We start from the raw sequence: 12,685 nt of genomic DNA on the forward strand, positions 1-12,685 counted from the left end.
AATGTTCCAACACGTAACACAATGCTTGAAACAAATGAAAAAATTAGAAATCGTCAGCAAAGAACTAGAAATCTCAGCAAAGAACTAGAAGATACACAGAAGAACCAAACAGAAATTTTAAAACTGAAAAATAAAACTACCAAAATAAAAGTTCAGTGGATGGGCTTGACAGCAGAATGTAAGTGACAGGAAAGAATCAGTGAACTAGATGACAAAATGATAAAGTATCCAATCTGAACAACAAAGAATAAAAGGTTGAAATAAATAAACAGAGCCTCAAGGACCTGGGGACAATGAAAAAGATCTAACATTCATGTCACTGGAGTCCTGGAAGCAGAGGACAAAGAGAAAGTTGTTGAAAAAAGCACTCTAAGAAATAGCACTGAAAACTTAAATTTGGTGAGAGACATAAATCTACAGATCTGAAAAGCTGAATGAACCTAAACAGGATAAACTCAAAGAAGTCCATGACAAGATACATCATAATTAAACTTCTGAAAACTGAAGACAAATAAAAAGTCTTAAAGGTAGCCAGAGAAAAATGATACCATATCTACAAGGGAAATACAATTCAAGTAACAGCAGATTTCTCATCTGAAGCCAGGGAGGCCATAAGAGAGTGACTGTATTTTTCAAGTGCTCAAAGAAAGAAAATCTTTCAACCCAGAACCCTATGTCCTGTGAAACTATTTTTCTGGAATAAAGGGTAAATGAAGACATTCTCTGATTTAAAAAAAAATTAACAGAATTTATCACCAGGAAATCTACCTGCAAAAGAATAGCTAAAGGAATTTCTCTAAACAGGAAGAAAATGATAAAAGAAGGAATCTTGGAACATCAGAGTGGAAGAAAGAACATGGAAAGCAAAAATATGGGCAAATACAATAGGCTTTCCTTCTTATCTTGAGTTTTCTTCATTATGTTAAACTGTTTAAGAAAAACAGTATTATCTATATGATTCTAAAACGTGTAAAGGAAATATTTAAGACAATTAAAACAAGACAGGATAAAAAGATGACAACAGTAAACTATGATATATATATAACTATGATAAGTTATGTATATATAAAGTAAGACATAGAGTGACCACTGAAAAAGCTATAAGCAGAGATACATTCCAAAACACTCTTGGTAAATCAAACAGAATTCTTTAAAAATCGTCAGTCAAGGCAGGCTGGAAAAGAAAACTGAGAAATAAAATGGCAAACCTAAGTCATACAATATCAATGATTACATTAAATGTAAATGGAATAAATACACCAATTAAATGACAAAGATTGGAAGACTGACTTAAAAAGCATGAGCTAATCATACGCCGTCTACAAGAAACTCGCTTCAGTTATAATGATATGGGCTGCTGAAAGAATGGAAAAGGATGTATCATACAAACATTAATCAAAGAAAAACAGGGCTGGCTGTATTAATATCAGATAAAATAGACTTCAGAACAAAGAAAATAACCAGAGACAGAAAGGGCCATTACATAACTATTAATACATAAGGGTAAACCCACCAATAAGATATAGGTATCTTGAACGTGTATATGCCAAACAGCTGTAAAATATGTCAAGCAAAAACTAACAGAATTAAAAGGACAAACAGACAAACATTAGAGCTCGAGATTTTAACATTAAGTAAAATGTTAACAGTATGGTTGGCAGTTTCTTATAAAACTAAACATTTAACTACCATATGACTCAGCAACTGCACTCCTAGACATTCATCTTGGAGAAATGAAGACTTTGAGTCATATAAAACCCTGTATATGAATGTTTATGGCAGTTGTATTGGTATAGCCCCAAATTGGAAACAACCCAGATGTTCTTTAACAGGTAAATTGTTAGACAATCTTTGGTACACTCATAACAAGGAATGCTACTCAGCAATAACAAGAATTAAACTGTCAATACATACAATAACCTGGATGTATTTCCACAGACTTATACTGAATGAAAAAGTCAATCCCAAAAAATTGCAACTGCAAGATTCCATTTATATAACATTCTTAAAATGATGAAATCATAGAAATGGAGAATAGATTTGTGGTTGCCAAAGGCTAAGGCAAATGTGGTTATAGGAAGGAGGTCTGTGCCTATAAAAGGGCAACAGGAGAGATCTTTATGGTGACGGAAGTGTCCTGTATCTGTGTCAACATCAATATCCTAGTTGTGATATTCTGCAATAGTTTTATAAGTTTTTCCCATTGGAGAAAACTAGGAAAACGGTGCATGAGAACTCCGTATTTTTTCTTAAAACTATATGAATCTACAATGATCTCAAAATAGAAAGCTTAACTGAAAAAAAAAATAGGTGATATTATCAGACAATGACTCTGTAAGTTTACTATGCACAGTCCCCAAACTGGAAGAACTAGCAAAGGATTCAAGAAGGAAACAATACCAGAAGGAACGAGCAGCAGATAAGCAGCTGAGTTGTGCATCAATTCTTTTTCTGTGTGGTGATACATGTATTTGGATAACATAGATAAAACTATAAGGAGACAATGAATTATTCCTTGGTAGATGATGAGAATCCAACTTCATGAGGGGTTTCAGCTAGTGCTGAATTACCTGGATCTCACAGAAATCATTCTGGCAGGAATGCATCATGTTCTCTCAGAGTGTTCAATGTTTGCTGGTTTGCAGCAATGATGATCTTACTCATCATGACTCCATATCAGAATATGGCAGAGTCTGTGCTAGTTTTATGGGTTCATTTTGTATTTTTAATCTGTGGTTTTTTCTTTTTCCTTAACAGCGGATGACATATATATAGCATACCATGTGTATGTTTTATATGTTAAGTGTATAGTGCTTAACAACTATAGAAAGGCTTAACAGGAACAGGTGAATAGCCGTATTACAGAGTAATTAATGAAGGGAAAATGCCTATGTAGGTTATATAAGATAACTAAATGTGAACTGGTTAAATAATTGTGCCCGCTTAAATTAGAGTTGGTGTTTATTATAGTGAACGTTAACTTAAGGGCTCAAACTCACAATAAATTCTTCTCATTCAGTTTATGATAATTACATTCACCTGATAAGGGCTTCATCCAGAATGAATTAAGATTGAAGGGAAAGACGATACCCCAAAACAGAAAATCTAAAACAGATACATCTTACTAATGTACTTTTAACTTTTCATATGAGAAATGTCAAATGAGATAATAGAAAAGGTATCAAATAATTAGAATTCAATCTTGGGCAAATGTCACCCATTCAGGAACACAGACAAAATAAAGACCAGGAAAAAGTGGCCTCCTAGCCACTGAAATAGCAAACATAAGCCAAAAAAGATTAACTCTACAGGAGACACCTCATTTGGAATTGACTAACTTGTTTTACATTCACTTCAAGCAGCCTCTATTACCTAATGCCCCAAACCGCAGCAGATCAAAGGTATATACTAAAGTAGGACTGTGAACTACAGGCACAAAGGCAGATGGGGACAGCAGGGGATGAGCTAGAAAGTGACCGTAATAGCACAGCACATTCTGTGCAGCAGTCGATAGTCAATGATGACCTTGAGTGTTCAAGAAAATTAAGCCATATTCAGCAGACACGATGACCTCTGTCTTCCTAGTTTTTTCCCCAAGCAATGGTCTTGCTTTCAAGATTTCCAAATGTCAGAAAGGAAGCACGGATGCATGGCCTCTGACTGTATGATGCATTTCATGTGTCTTACTTCCTGGCAGAAGAGGCTAAGTGCTGTGGTATAGCACTGGAATTTGGGTAGAATGGAGTCATTTAAAGGTTTCCTTCTTTAGGAATTTAAAGGCTTAGGGTCTGTGATTACGAAAACTGAGATAAGAGATGCTGAAGGTTCTGAGAAGGAATGGGCTTTAAGGCAAAATAATAAGTTGCCAATTCAGAGATTAAGTTGAAAATACCCGTAAGCCAACACAGTGGAGATTTGCGGAAGCAGTTCTTGTAAGGGCCGAATATGAAAAGAGAAGCTAAGTAAGATAAAGGCTGCCAAGTGTCCACTGACTGATCATCAGCATCCCTGGTGAAACCAGCATGACTTCAGGTGGGGGCAAAATCCTAATTACAGTCAGTTGAAGAATGAAGGAAGTAAGACATTGTTGACAAAAAGTACTGACAGCTCTTACAAGCAGCTTAGCTGTGAGGGAAAGGAGAGACAGAGGTGGTTAAAGGAGGAAGGCGCAAAGTCAGGAAGCTACCAGTGGAAAGGGAAAGGAGGGGAACAGACATGATGGGTGAAGTGGGGACCTGAAGCTTTAGAGATGGGGTCCAAAGTAGGAGGCTGGGGTTAGTTTTAGACAAGAGAGACCTTCTTCTGAGACGACATGGAAAGGGTTAAGGATGAGGTAAGCAAGTTTGCAGACATGGCATCTTTTCCTTACATCTACTGGTGGTCATCTACTAGGAGTGAGAGAATGGGCTTGAGGAGAAGTGTGAAGGTTTAAAATAGCTGATTTGGAGAAAGAGAGAGGTGGCCAGGATAAGAAAAACGATTGCTAAGTACTACTGAGTACCCAGCTGGAAGCAGAGACCATACATCTGCAATGATCTCAATCTAAAAGGAGCTCTGTCTGCACAGCAGGCAAGGCAGATGGCTGGGTAGCCAGGGCCAGAGCTGTGCAGTGTGTGTTGTTGAAAGAAAAAGAAGGACAAGGTGGAAGGAAAAGCCATGGGTATCTTATCTAAAGAGAGAGCAGCTCACTGCCTTTAAAGAAGAAAGGGGCCAAGCACGGTGAATCATGCCTGTAATCCTAGCACTTTGGGAGGCCAAGGTGGGTGGATCACTTGAGGTTAGGAGATCAAGACCAGCCTGGCCAACATGGTGAAACCCCGTCTCTACTAAAAATACAAAAATGAGCCAGGCGTGGTGGCGCACGCTTGTAATCCCAGCGACTTAGGAGGCTGAGGCACGAGAATCACTTGAACCTAGGAAGTGGAGGTTGCAGTGAGCTGAGATAGTGCCACTGCACTCCAGACTGGGCAGTGAGACTCTGTCTCAGAAAAAAAAGAAGAAAGGGAGGAGATGGACCAGCAGCCTGAAGCTCTTACAGTGAAGACTGGATGGGGTTGGAGTGGTCAGAATGGGATAGGTGACAAAGTCCAGGGAGCAGTCAGGGAAGTGAGTACCTGAAGAGGTGGTAGAAGAGACCTGACTTCATCTTTTTTTTTTTTTTTTTTTTGAGACGGAGTCTCGCTCTGTCGCCCAGGCTGGAGTGCAGTGGCGCAATCTCGGCTCACTGCAAGCTCTGCCTCCCGGGTTCACACCATTCTCCTGCCTCAGCCTCTCTGAGTAGCTGGGACTACAGGTGCCTGCCACCACGCCCGGCTAATTTTTTTTTTGTATTTTTAGTAGAGACGGGGTTTCATCGTGGTCTCGATCTCCTGACCTCGTGATCCGCCCGCCTCGGCCTCCCAAAGTGCTGGGATTACAAGCGTGAGCCACCGCGCCCGGCGACCTGACTTCATCTTGACTAAAGTCAAGGAACTGTGGAGTTGAGTTGTTGACTGACCTCTGCAAGGACACTGCAGTGACCCAGGATCAGTCAGGAGTTGGAGCAAAGAGCAAGACCATATGATAGATGACCTTGTTGAATAAGGACTATCCCCAGGGTCATCAGATAACAGCAACGAGGAGCTGGCAGAGGACAGAATATAAGATGACATGTACTTTAAAGGACAAAAAGTCTTGGTACAATGGTCAGGGAGGAATTGAACAGTGGAAACCTTGATGAAATGCTGGCTAGGAGAAGTGGAAGGTTTGGGCAGCAGAGGAGCACATGACCTGTGGAGCAGCACGAAGAATAAGAAGGAGGTGGAACAGGCAGCAAAAGCTAATCATGGGACTCTGCAGTGTGCCTGTGGGAGCCGCGGTTTACCTAAGCCTGAATTAAACATTGTTAGCACAGCGGAATCTTGACTCTTGTAAATTTAACATTTGCAGCACAGACTCCCCAACAACTGGTCCAGGTTCGTGATTGGGTCTTTGATTTTCCTGATCCCGAATGGGATTTGTGATCCCCTTCACTGGGATCACACGCACTGAGGAGGCTGATGTGAGGAAGCCAGTTACTTAGCAGGCCAACTCTTTGTTACTTTCCACTGATATAATAATAATTTATATATATATCAATATAAATAATAATTATATATAAATTGTAAATAATTTATATATACACTATATATATTACATATATCTATATTATATATAGATATATAATTCTTCTAAAGTGGAAACCTACTCCCATCCTGGCCCAGGAGGCTCTCATATCCTCATGAACCCAGGTTCCAGGTGCTGTGGAAGCTGCCTAGGGGCAGTGGTACAGATGCTGTGTGGCAAGCTGTAAGATAGTCAGCACAGCTGCTCAACTCACTGAGACAAAGAACTCTGGAATGAAACCCAATTTTCTTACCTTTTAGTCGTGTAAACTGGCCCTAATTTAACTTTCCTTTGCATCTTTCAGGGTAAAGAGTAACTTAAACCATGTTAAGAAGTCAGCTCAAAAGACTCTGAAACCAAATAGATCCAGGAGTAAGGATGGGGAAGAATTAAAAATGGACTCTCACTTTATCTTCTAGGCAAACACAGGAAAAATAGAAGATTGGGGTATAGGCGTGAGTAATTTGTTGGGTTTGGGACGTATTGCATTCAGATGCCTGTAGGCCACCCAGGTGTAGTTAGGTAGCTGAAAAGAGAGATCTGTAGTTTGAGTGAAGGATGTGACCAGAAATATAGATGTTACAGTCATCAGAGCATCAGCAGTAAAGTCATAGGCATGGATTGGAATACTTTACAGTTCAAATGACCATGAGAAAGAATAATATTTTGTTTTTTCAAAAAACTATGTTTTCAAAGTTCTCGAGCATGGAGTCATTACATACCTCCCTGGACCAACAGCACCTACACGGCCTGGGAGCTGGCCAGATGCAGATCCCCCTCACCCTCAAAGTCAGTGTTTACATTTTAACATACCAGGAGACTCATATGCACATTAGTTTGATATGCACTGGTGCAATGTTTCCCAAACTTTGGTACTTGAAATGTTCACCAGCTTTCAGTGAATGAGAAAAAGAAAATGACAAACATGTATAATCATATATTTATTCAACTTGAAGAAATGTCCTTTGTTTTGGTGTTACAGGATTCCTTTGTTGACATGTTTACCTGTTCCGTCTTTCATGAAATTAAGGTAAAGGGCAATTGGGGTGACTTCCCTAACAGCAAGTTATTTCATACTTTATTGGAACCAGGTGACTTTGAAATGCTATTTACAGATGGGCACGGTGGCTCACGCCTGTAATCCCAGCACTTTGGGAGGCTGAGGAGGGCAGATCATGAAGGTCAGGAGTTTGGAGACCAGCCAGACCAACATAGTGAAACCCCGTCTCTACTAAAAATAAAAAAATTAAAAAAAAATTAGCTAGGTGTGGTGGTGGGCTCCTGTAGTCCCAGTTACTTGGGAGGCTGAGGCAGGAGAATTGCTTGAACCCGGGAGGTGGAGGTTGCAGTGAGCCGAGATCGCTACACTGCACTCCAGTCTGGGCAACAGTGTGAGACTCTATCTCAAAGAGAAAAAAAAAAAAAGAAAAGAAATGCTATTTCCTTCACCAAGGATATCTTCTTCACTCCATCTTGCCTTGTCATCCTAAATTTCTCCATGAATCGTATTTGGATGAGCAAAGCCTATGTTTTAGTTTCTTAGGGCTGTCATCACAAAGAACCACAAACTGGGAAGCTTAAAACAAAAGTTTATTGTTTCACAGTTCTGGAGGCCAGGCGTTCAAATTCAGAGTGCTGGCAGGGTCAAGCTCTCTCTGAAGGCTCAAGGGAAGGATCCCTCCTTGCCTCTCTCCAGCTTCTGGTGGTTGCCAGCCATCCCTTGGCACTCCTTGGCTGGTAGATACAGCCCTCCAATCTTGGCCTCCATCCTCACATCTCTTTCTCTCTGAATGCATTTGTGTCTAAGTTTCCCTCATCTTATAAGGACACTAGTCACTGAATTAGGGCTCACCATAATTCAGTATGATGACCTCATCTTAACTTGAGTACATCTGCAAAGACCTTATTTCCAAATGCGGTCACATTCACAGGTACTAGGGGTTAGGACTTAAACAGATATTTTGGGGAACACAATTCAACCCAAACAGCCTACAATGATACATTTTTAAGGAAAATATTCTGATAATTCTCAAAATTATATGGCAAATACTGTAATACTGTGTTGTTTTGAAAATGAAGCACAAAATGAAAACATTAAGAGTATATTTTAATAAAAATGAGCATAGAACCAGCAATTTCAGTTGTATTCTTCTGTTTCATATATTATTCCCATTGTAGACGGCATAAACTCTAATATATGTAGAGATTTTGTATTAGATTTTTCCTCAATCTCGAACTGCCCCAGCACTTAATTTTAAAAGAAATTTCTGGCATTTTCCCACTACGTATACTTTTTAGCTCCTTTCTGAACATCGCTGCTTAGCATCAAAATTACTTTCAGCCAATTTGTAATCTCCCAGGTCTCAGATGGCCGAAGCAGAGTTCCTTGGGAAGTCCCAAGCCATACTAACTGGCCAGGTCTTTAAGAACGTAGTGTATCTAATGACATTTGGTAGAATTTTGTTTCATATTCAGATTAAGGGTTTCATCTGAAACCTAAGATTTCAATTTGTTTCACGATATTACATAAAGTACAGTATTCATATGGTGACTTCAAAGCAACAAAAATGTTCAAAGCTACTCAGTCTATGGAAGGTGAAATACTGTTTTAATATGTTAAAAAGCATATTAAATGAACACATTAATGAGAGGTAGCTCATTAACAGTACATTTCAGCAGGGCACAGTGGCTCATGCCTGTGATCTCAACACTTTGGCAGGTGGAGGCACAAGGATCACTTGAGCCGAGGAGTTTGAGATGAGACTGAGCAACAGAGAGAGACCTCATCTCTATAAAAAAAAAAAAAAAAAAAAAAATTAGCCAGGTGTGGTGGCATGCACCTGTGGTCCCAGCTACTCAGAAGGCTGAAGTGGGAGGATCACTTGAGATGGGGAGGTGGAGGCGGCAGTGAGCCGTGATTGTGTCACTGCACTCCAGCCTGGGTGACAGAGTGAGGTCCTGTCTCAAAAAAAAAAAAGAAAAGAAAAAGAAAACAAAAACCCAGTACATTTCATGCACTGGCCCTTGATTTTTCCTCATCTCTCTGTCAAGCTACACAGAGCCTCCTTTTACAGAAGAGCAAATGAGCACAGAGTACAAAGGAGTTTAAAGGTTAGGCAAACATTCCTTCACCAGCTCAGAGGCAAATGTCCAGAAGAGAGCCTGACTGTTTCACTTTTAAGGAACAATGCTGTATAAATATGGCCACTGATAAGTCAAAGTAACAGCCTAGGACTTGGTTCTGGGTGACTTTTACTTCAGCTTGGCAAACTTCAACTGTCCTGCTTGCTCCTTCTAAAACTCATTTTCTTTTTTTGAGACAGAGTCTCACTCTGTTGCCCAGGCTGGAGTGCAGTGGCACAATCTCGACTCACTGCACACTTCGCGTCCTGGGTTCAAGCAATTCTTATCCTCAGCCTCCCAAGTAGCTGGGACTACAAGCGTACCATCGTGCCCAGGTAATTTTTTGTATTTTTAATAGGGCTGGGGTTTTGCCATGTTGGCCAGCCTGGTATCGAACTCCTGAGCTCAAGTGATCCGCCCACCTTGGCCTTCCAAAGTGCTGGGATTACAGGCATGAGCCATTAAGTCTGGCCTCATTTTCTATTTATTTGTTTCTACTAGTTTTCAATTAATTTCCTCTATTAGAAGAAAATATTCAATTCAGAGTTGCAAAGTAAAAACATACTTGGAAGTTACCATGAAATAAGAATACTAATGGTCAAAGCCTTATGACCAGAATGTAATCAATCTGTGAAGCTCAAAAGTTCAGTTAACTGTGTCTGAAGTGGAGATGCCAAAGATATGCTCTATTTTATCAGTTGATATCATTGCGTATATGAAAAATGAAACATAAAAGCTCTATCTCCTGAACTCTTCCAATCCTTTCTTACTGATTCACGACCCCCACTTGCTTTTCCTATTTGGACATTCCACCCTTCCCTAGTGCTCCATGCTCTTTACTCAAGTCAAAGAAACTAAGCCTGGGCTAAAGAGCACTTGAAAATAAAGAAGCGCAAAGATGTAACCAAAAATTGCTAAAGAGCATGTTTTCCTTACAACATTTCTGACTGTGGTTCTCTACAGGAAGAACCAGACCACTGCCATTTGCAGAAGCATTTGCAAACATTTGTCCTGATGAAGGCATCGACTTACTGGAGGATTTCCTAAGCCTTCTAGGAACAGATGTCATGCCCCTGTGTCACCAAGAACAGGGCAGTACCAGTCACAGGAGTCACTCACTGAAGGTGGACCAAATGCACTGTGACCCCAGCATGGAAGCCCTTCCAAAAGTTCCCATTTTTTCTTACAAGACAAACTGACGCCTTCCTCAAGACCCTCTCCTCTCTGCCTCCTCATCCATCTCTCCAGCGTGGTGCTCAAAACACACCCTTCTTGAGTTGCCCTTACCACGGGCCTGAGATGTTCTGTGTGCTGCCGGTTAATGCCTCCCTGACACCCCTGTCTGGATCATCTTTTCTTTCTAACACACTTTCACGGACCACACTCCTTCAGAACTCTTGCCTGGTTTTTAATTATTCACTCATTAGTATCACAATTGGATTAATACTGCATTCCCTCAATAGACTGGACGCTCCATGAGACCAGAGCCGTGTCTGCTGTGTTTCTGCAGGACTTACAGCCCTCCCAGCACGGTGCCCGCTTCCCTAATGCCATTCCACAGTATTTGTTGCAGAGAAGGAAGCAGCATGCCAGGACAGATGGAGACAGGACTAATTTGGCTTGAGGTATGTAATTTTGAACTTGAGCCTCTCTCTGGGACTGTAAAACCCCAAATCAAAGTCTTAATCTGAGAATACATACATCTGAAAGAGTGATTAGGGACTGGTAAACATCTATTAATATCCAACTCTGACACAATACTAGTACAAGTTGTTTATTCTTACCACGCAAGGCCAAAGAAGGGGAGAAAAAAAAAAGCACACAGTACATGCACTGGGAAAGCTTTCACTTATTCAAAGCAGTATTTGTCAAGCACCTCTAGGTCTGGGTGCTGCAAGGGAAACAAAGATTAAACAGCCAGGGCTTTGCTTCCAAGGTGCTTACGGTCTTAAGAAGGAGACAAGACATGTTTATAAATAGCCAAAATGCAACCCAGAAAAGGCTAAAAAACACTGAAAGGGAGGGAGAAATAAACGAAGCAAGAGGTCCCCGGAGGAAGAGATGAATTAATCTATCAATAACTCCTCACTGTAATCCCAAAGTAAAGCAAGGAATTCCAAACCAGGAAAGGTCAAACTGAAGTATTTGAGGAACACAGGCGTCGCCCTAAGCCCTTCACACGGCTTGCTGGGGATAATATCGCAGCTGAAACGGAACATCAAGCTGGCTTTCCAAACCTTCAGTTATTTACATTAGACTGAGAGGGGAAAAGCGCTAAGAGTGCAAGAGCAGAGAAAGAGCAAGAGGAAACTTGAAAAGGCGGATCACGCCAATGCGCTGTGCACAGCCCCCCCCGCGCCCCGCGCACCCGCTACCCCACCCGAGCCCCCAGCGGCCCGTGTCCCCCATCCCAGTCCCAAGCCCAGACACCTCCGAGATCCGTCCCCCGGCTCCGGCCGGCGCCACTGCCACCCTCAAGACCCCCGCAGCCCAGGCCCGGCCCCGCGCCGCCGACGCCCCCCGCGGCCCGACCCGCGCGCCCCGCCAGCCCGGGCGTCGTACCGTAGGTTTCGGACATGGCCGTCTGCGACATCTTGGGAGCGGCGCCACCTCTCGCCGGGTCACCGGCTGCACTCGCTCGCGGTCCGCCGGTGCGTCTCGGTGGGGAAGGACCTGGGGCGGGGGACCGGAGGAGGGAGGGGCCCGACCGGTCCCCACGGCAACCGCCGGTCTCCCAGCGGCTGCGGCCCAGCCGGACTCCAGCTCCGCGCAGGCGCAGGGCCCTCCACCCTCAGTCCGGCCGCGACCGTGAGGAGGGAGAGGAGATGGGCTACGCGAGGCTCGGCCCACGCCGCGTTCGCGCGTGCGCACGGGGAGGCCGGGGCGGGGCGCATGGGGACCTCGGCGCGCGCCGGAAGCACGTGCGCGGGTTGGGCCCTCTGGCGGTGTGCGCCGAGGTGGGCAGAGCGGCAGGTGGGGGCGTTGGGGGCTGAGTCCCGATTTCCCTGAGGGAGGGTCGGGTAGAGGCGGGCGGTGGGCAGGTTTGGGGGTGACAGAGGGCTGGAGACAGTGGGGTCCAGTTGCTGGACAGAGGAGGAAGGTGCCCGCACTGGGGAGGAAAGCAGTCCATTTGCCAAATTGGCCCGTCTCAGTTAAGACGCTGTCTTGGGTCATCATCTGTGGCTGTCAGCCAGGAAAAAACTTGCCTGACGCTGTTACAATGGAGGCCAGAACTTGGTTAATGTGTAACAAGGAGGCAGTAGGCCCCAGGTGTCCAGCCAGAGGCTGCCCTGTGAATGGGAGGCAGGTTCATTTACCGGTTGGGAAGCTAAGCTTTCACTCCAAACTGCTGGGCCCTCTTGGATGGAGCTGAGCGGGTGTGGGCGGAATGACAGAAGCGCAAGATGCCCAGGTGCTG

At 43.1% G+C, this 12,685-nt stretch overlaps 1 protein-coding gene across 2 annotated transcripts in view; it reads right to left on the reverse strand.

The window, feature by feature from the left end:
* RAB4A (RAB4A, member RAS oncogene family) overlaps positions 1-12,138 on the reverse strand; it is a 33,451-nt gene extending 21,313 nt beyond the window's left edge. The window contains exon 1 of one of the 2 annotated variants that reach the window (XM_030812724.1): positions 11,830-12,138. In XM_030812724.1, the coding sequence (XP_030668584.1) occupies positions 11,830-11,860 (31 nt within the window). In that variant the 5' untranslated portion in view covers positions 11,861-12,138. The remainder of the gene's footprint in view (positions 1-11,829) is intronic. The other variant, XM_030812725.1, reaches the window with a different exon arrangement.
* Between the last annotated feature and the right edge of the window lie 547 nt (positions 12,139-12,685).

This window comes from Nomascus leucogenys, chromosome 5 (assembly GCF_006542625.1).
Source record: "Nomascus leucogenys isolate Asia chromosome 5, Asia_NLE_v1, whole genome shotgun sequence".
Taxonomy (NCBI): Eukaryota; Metazoa; Chordata; class Mammalia; order Primates; family Hylobatidae; genus Nomascus; species Nomascus leucogenys.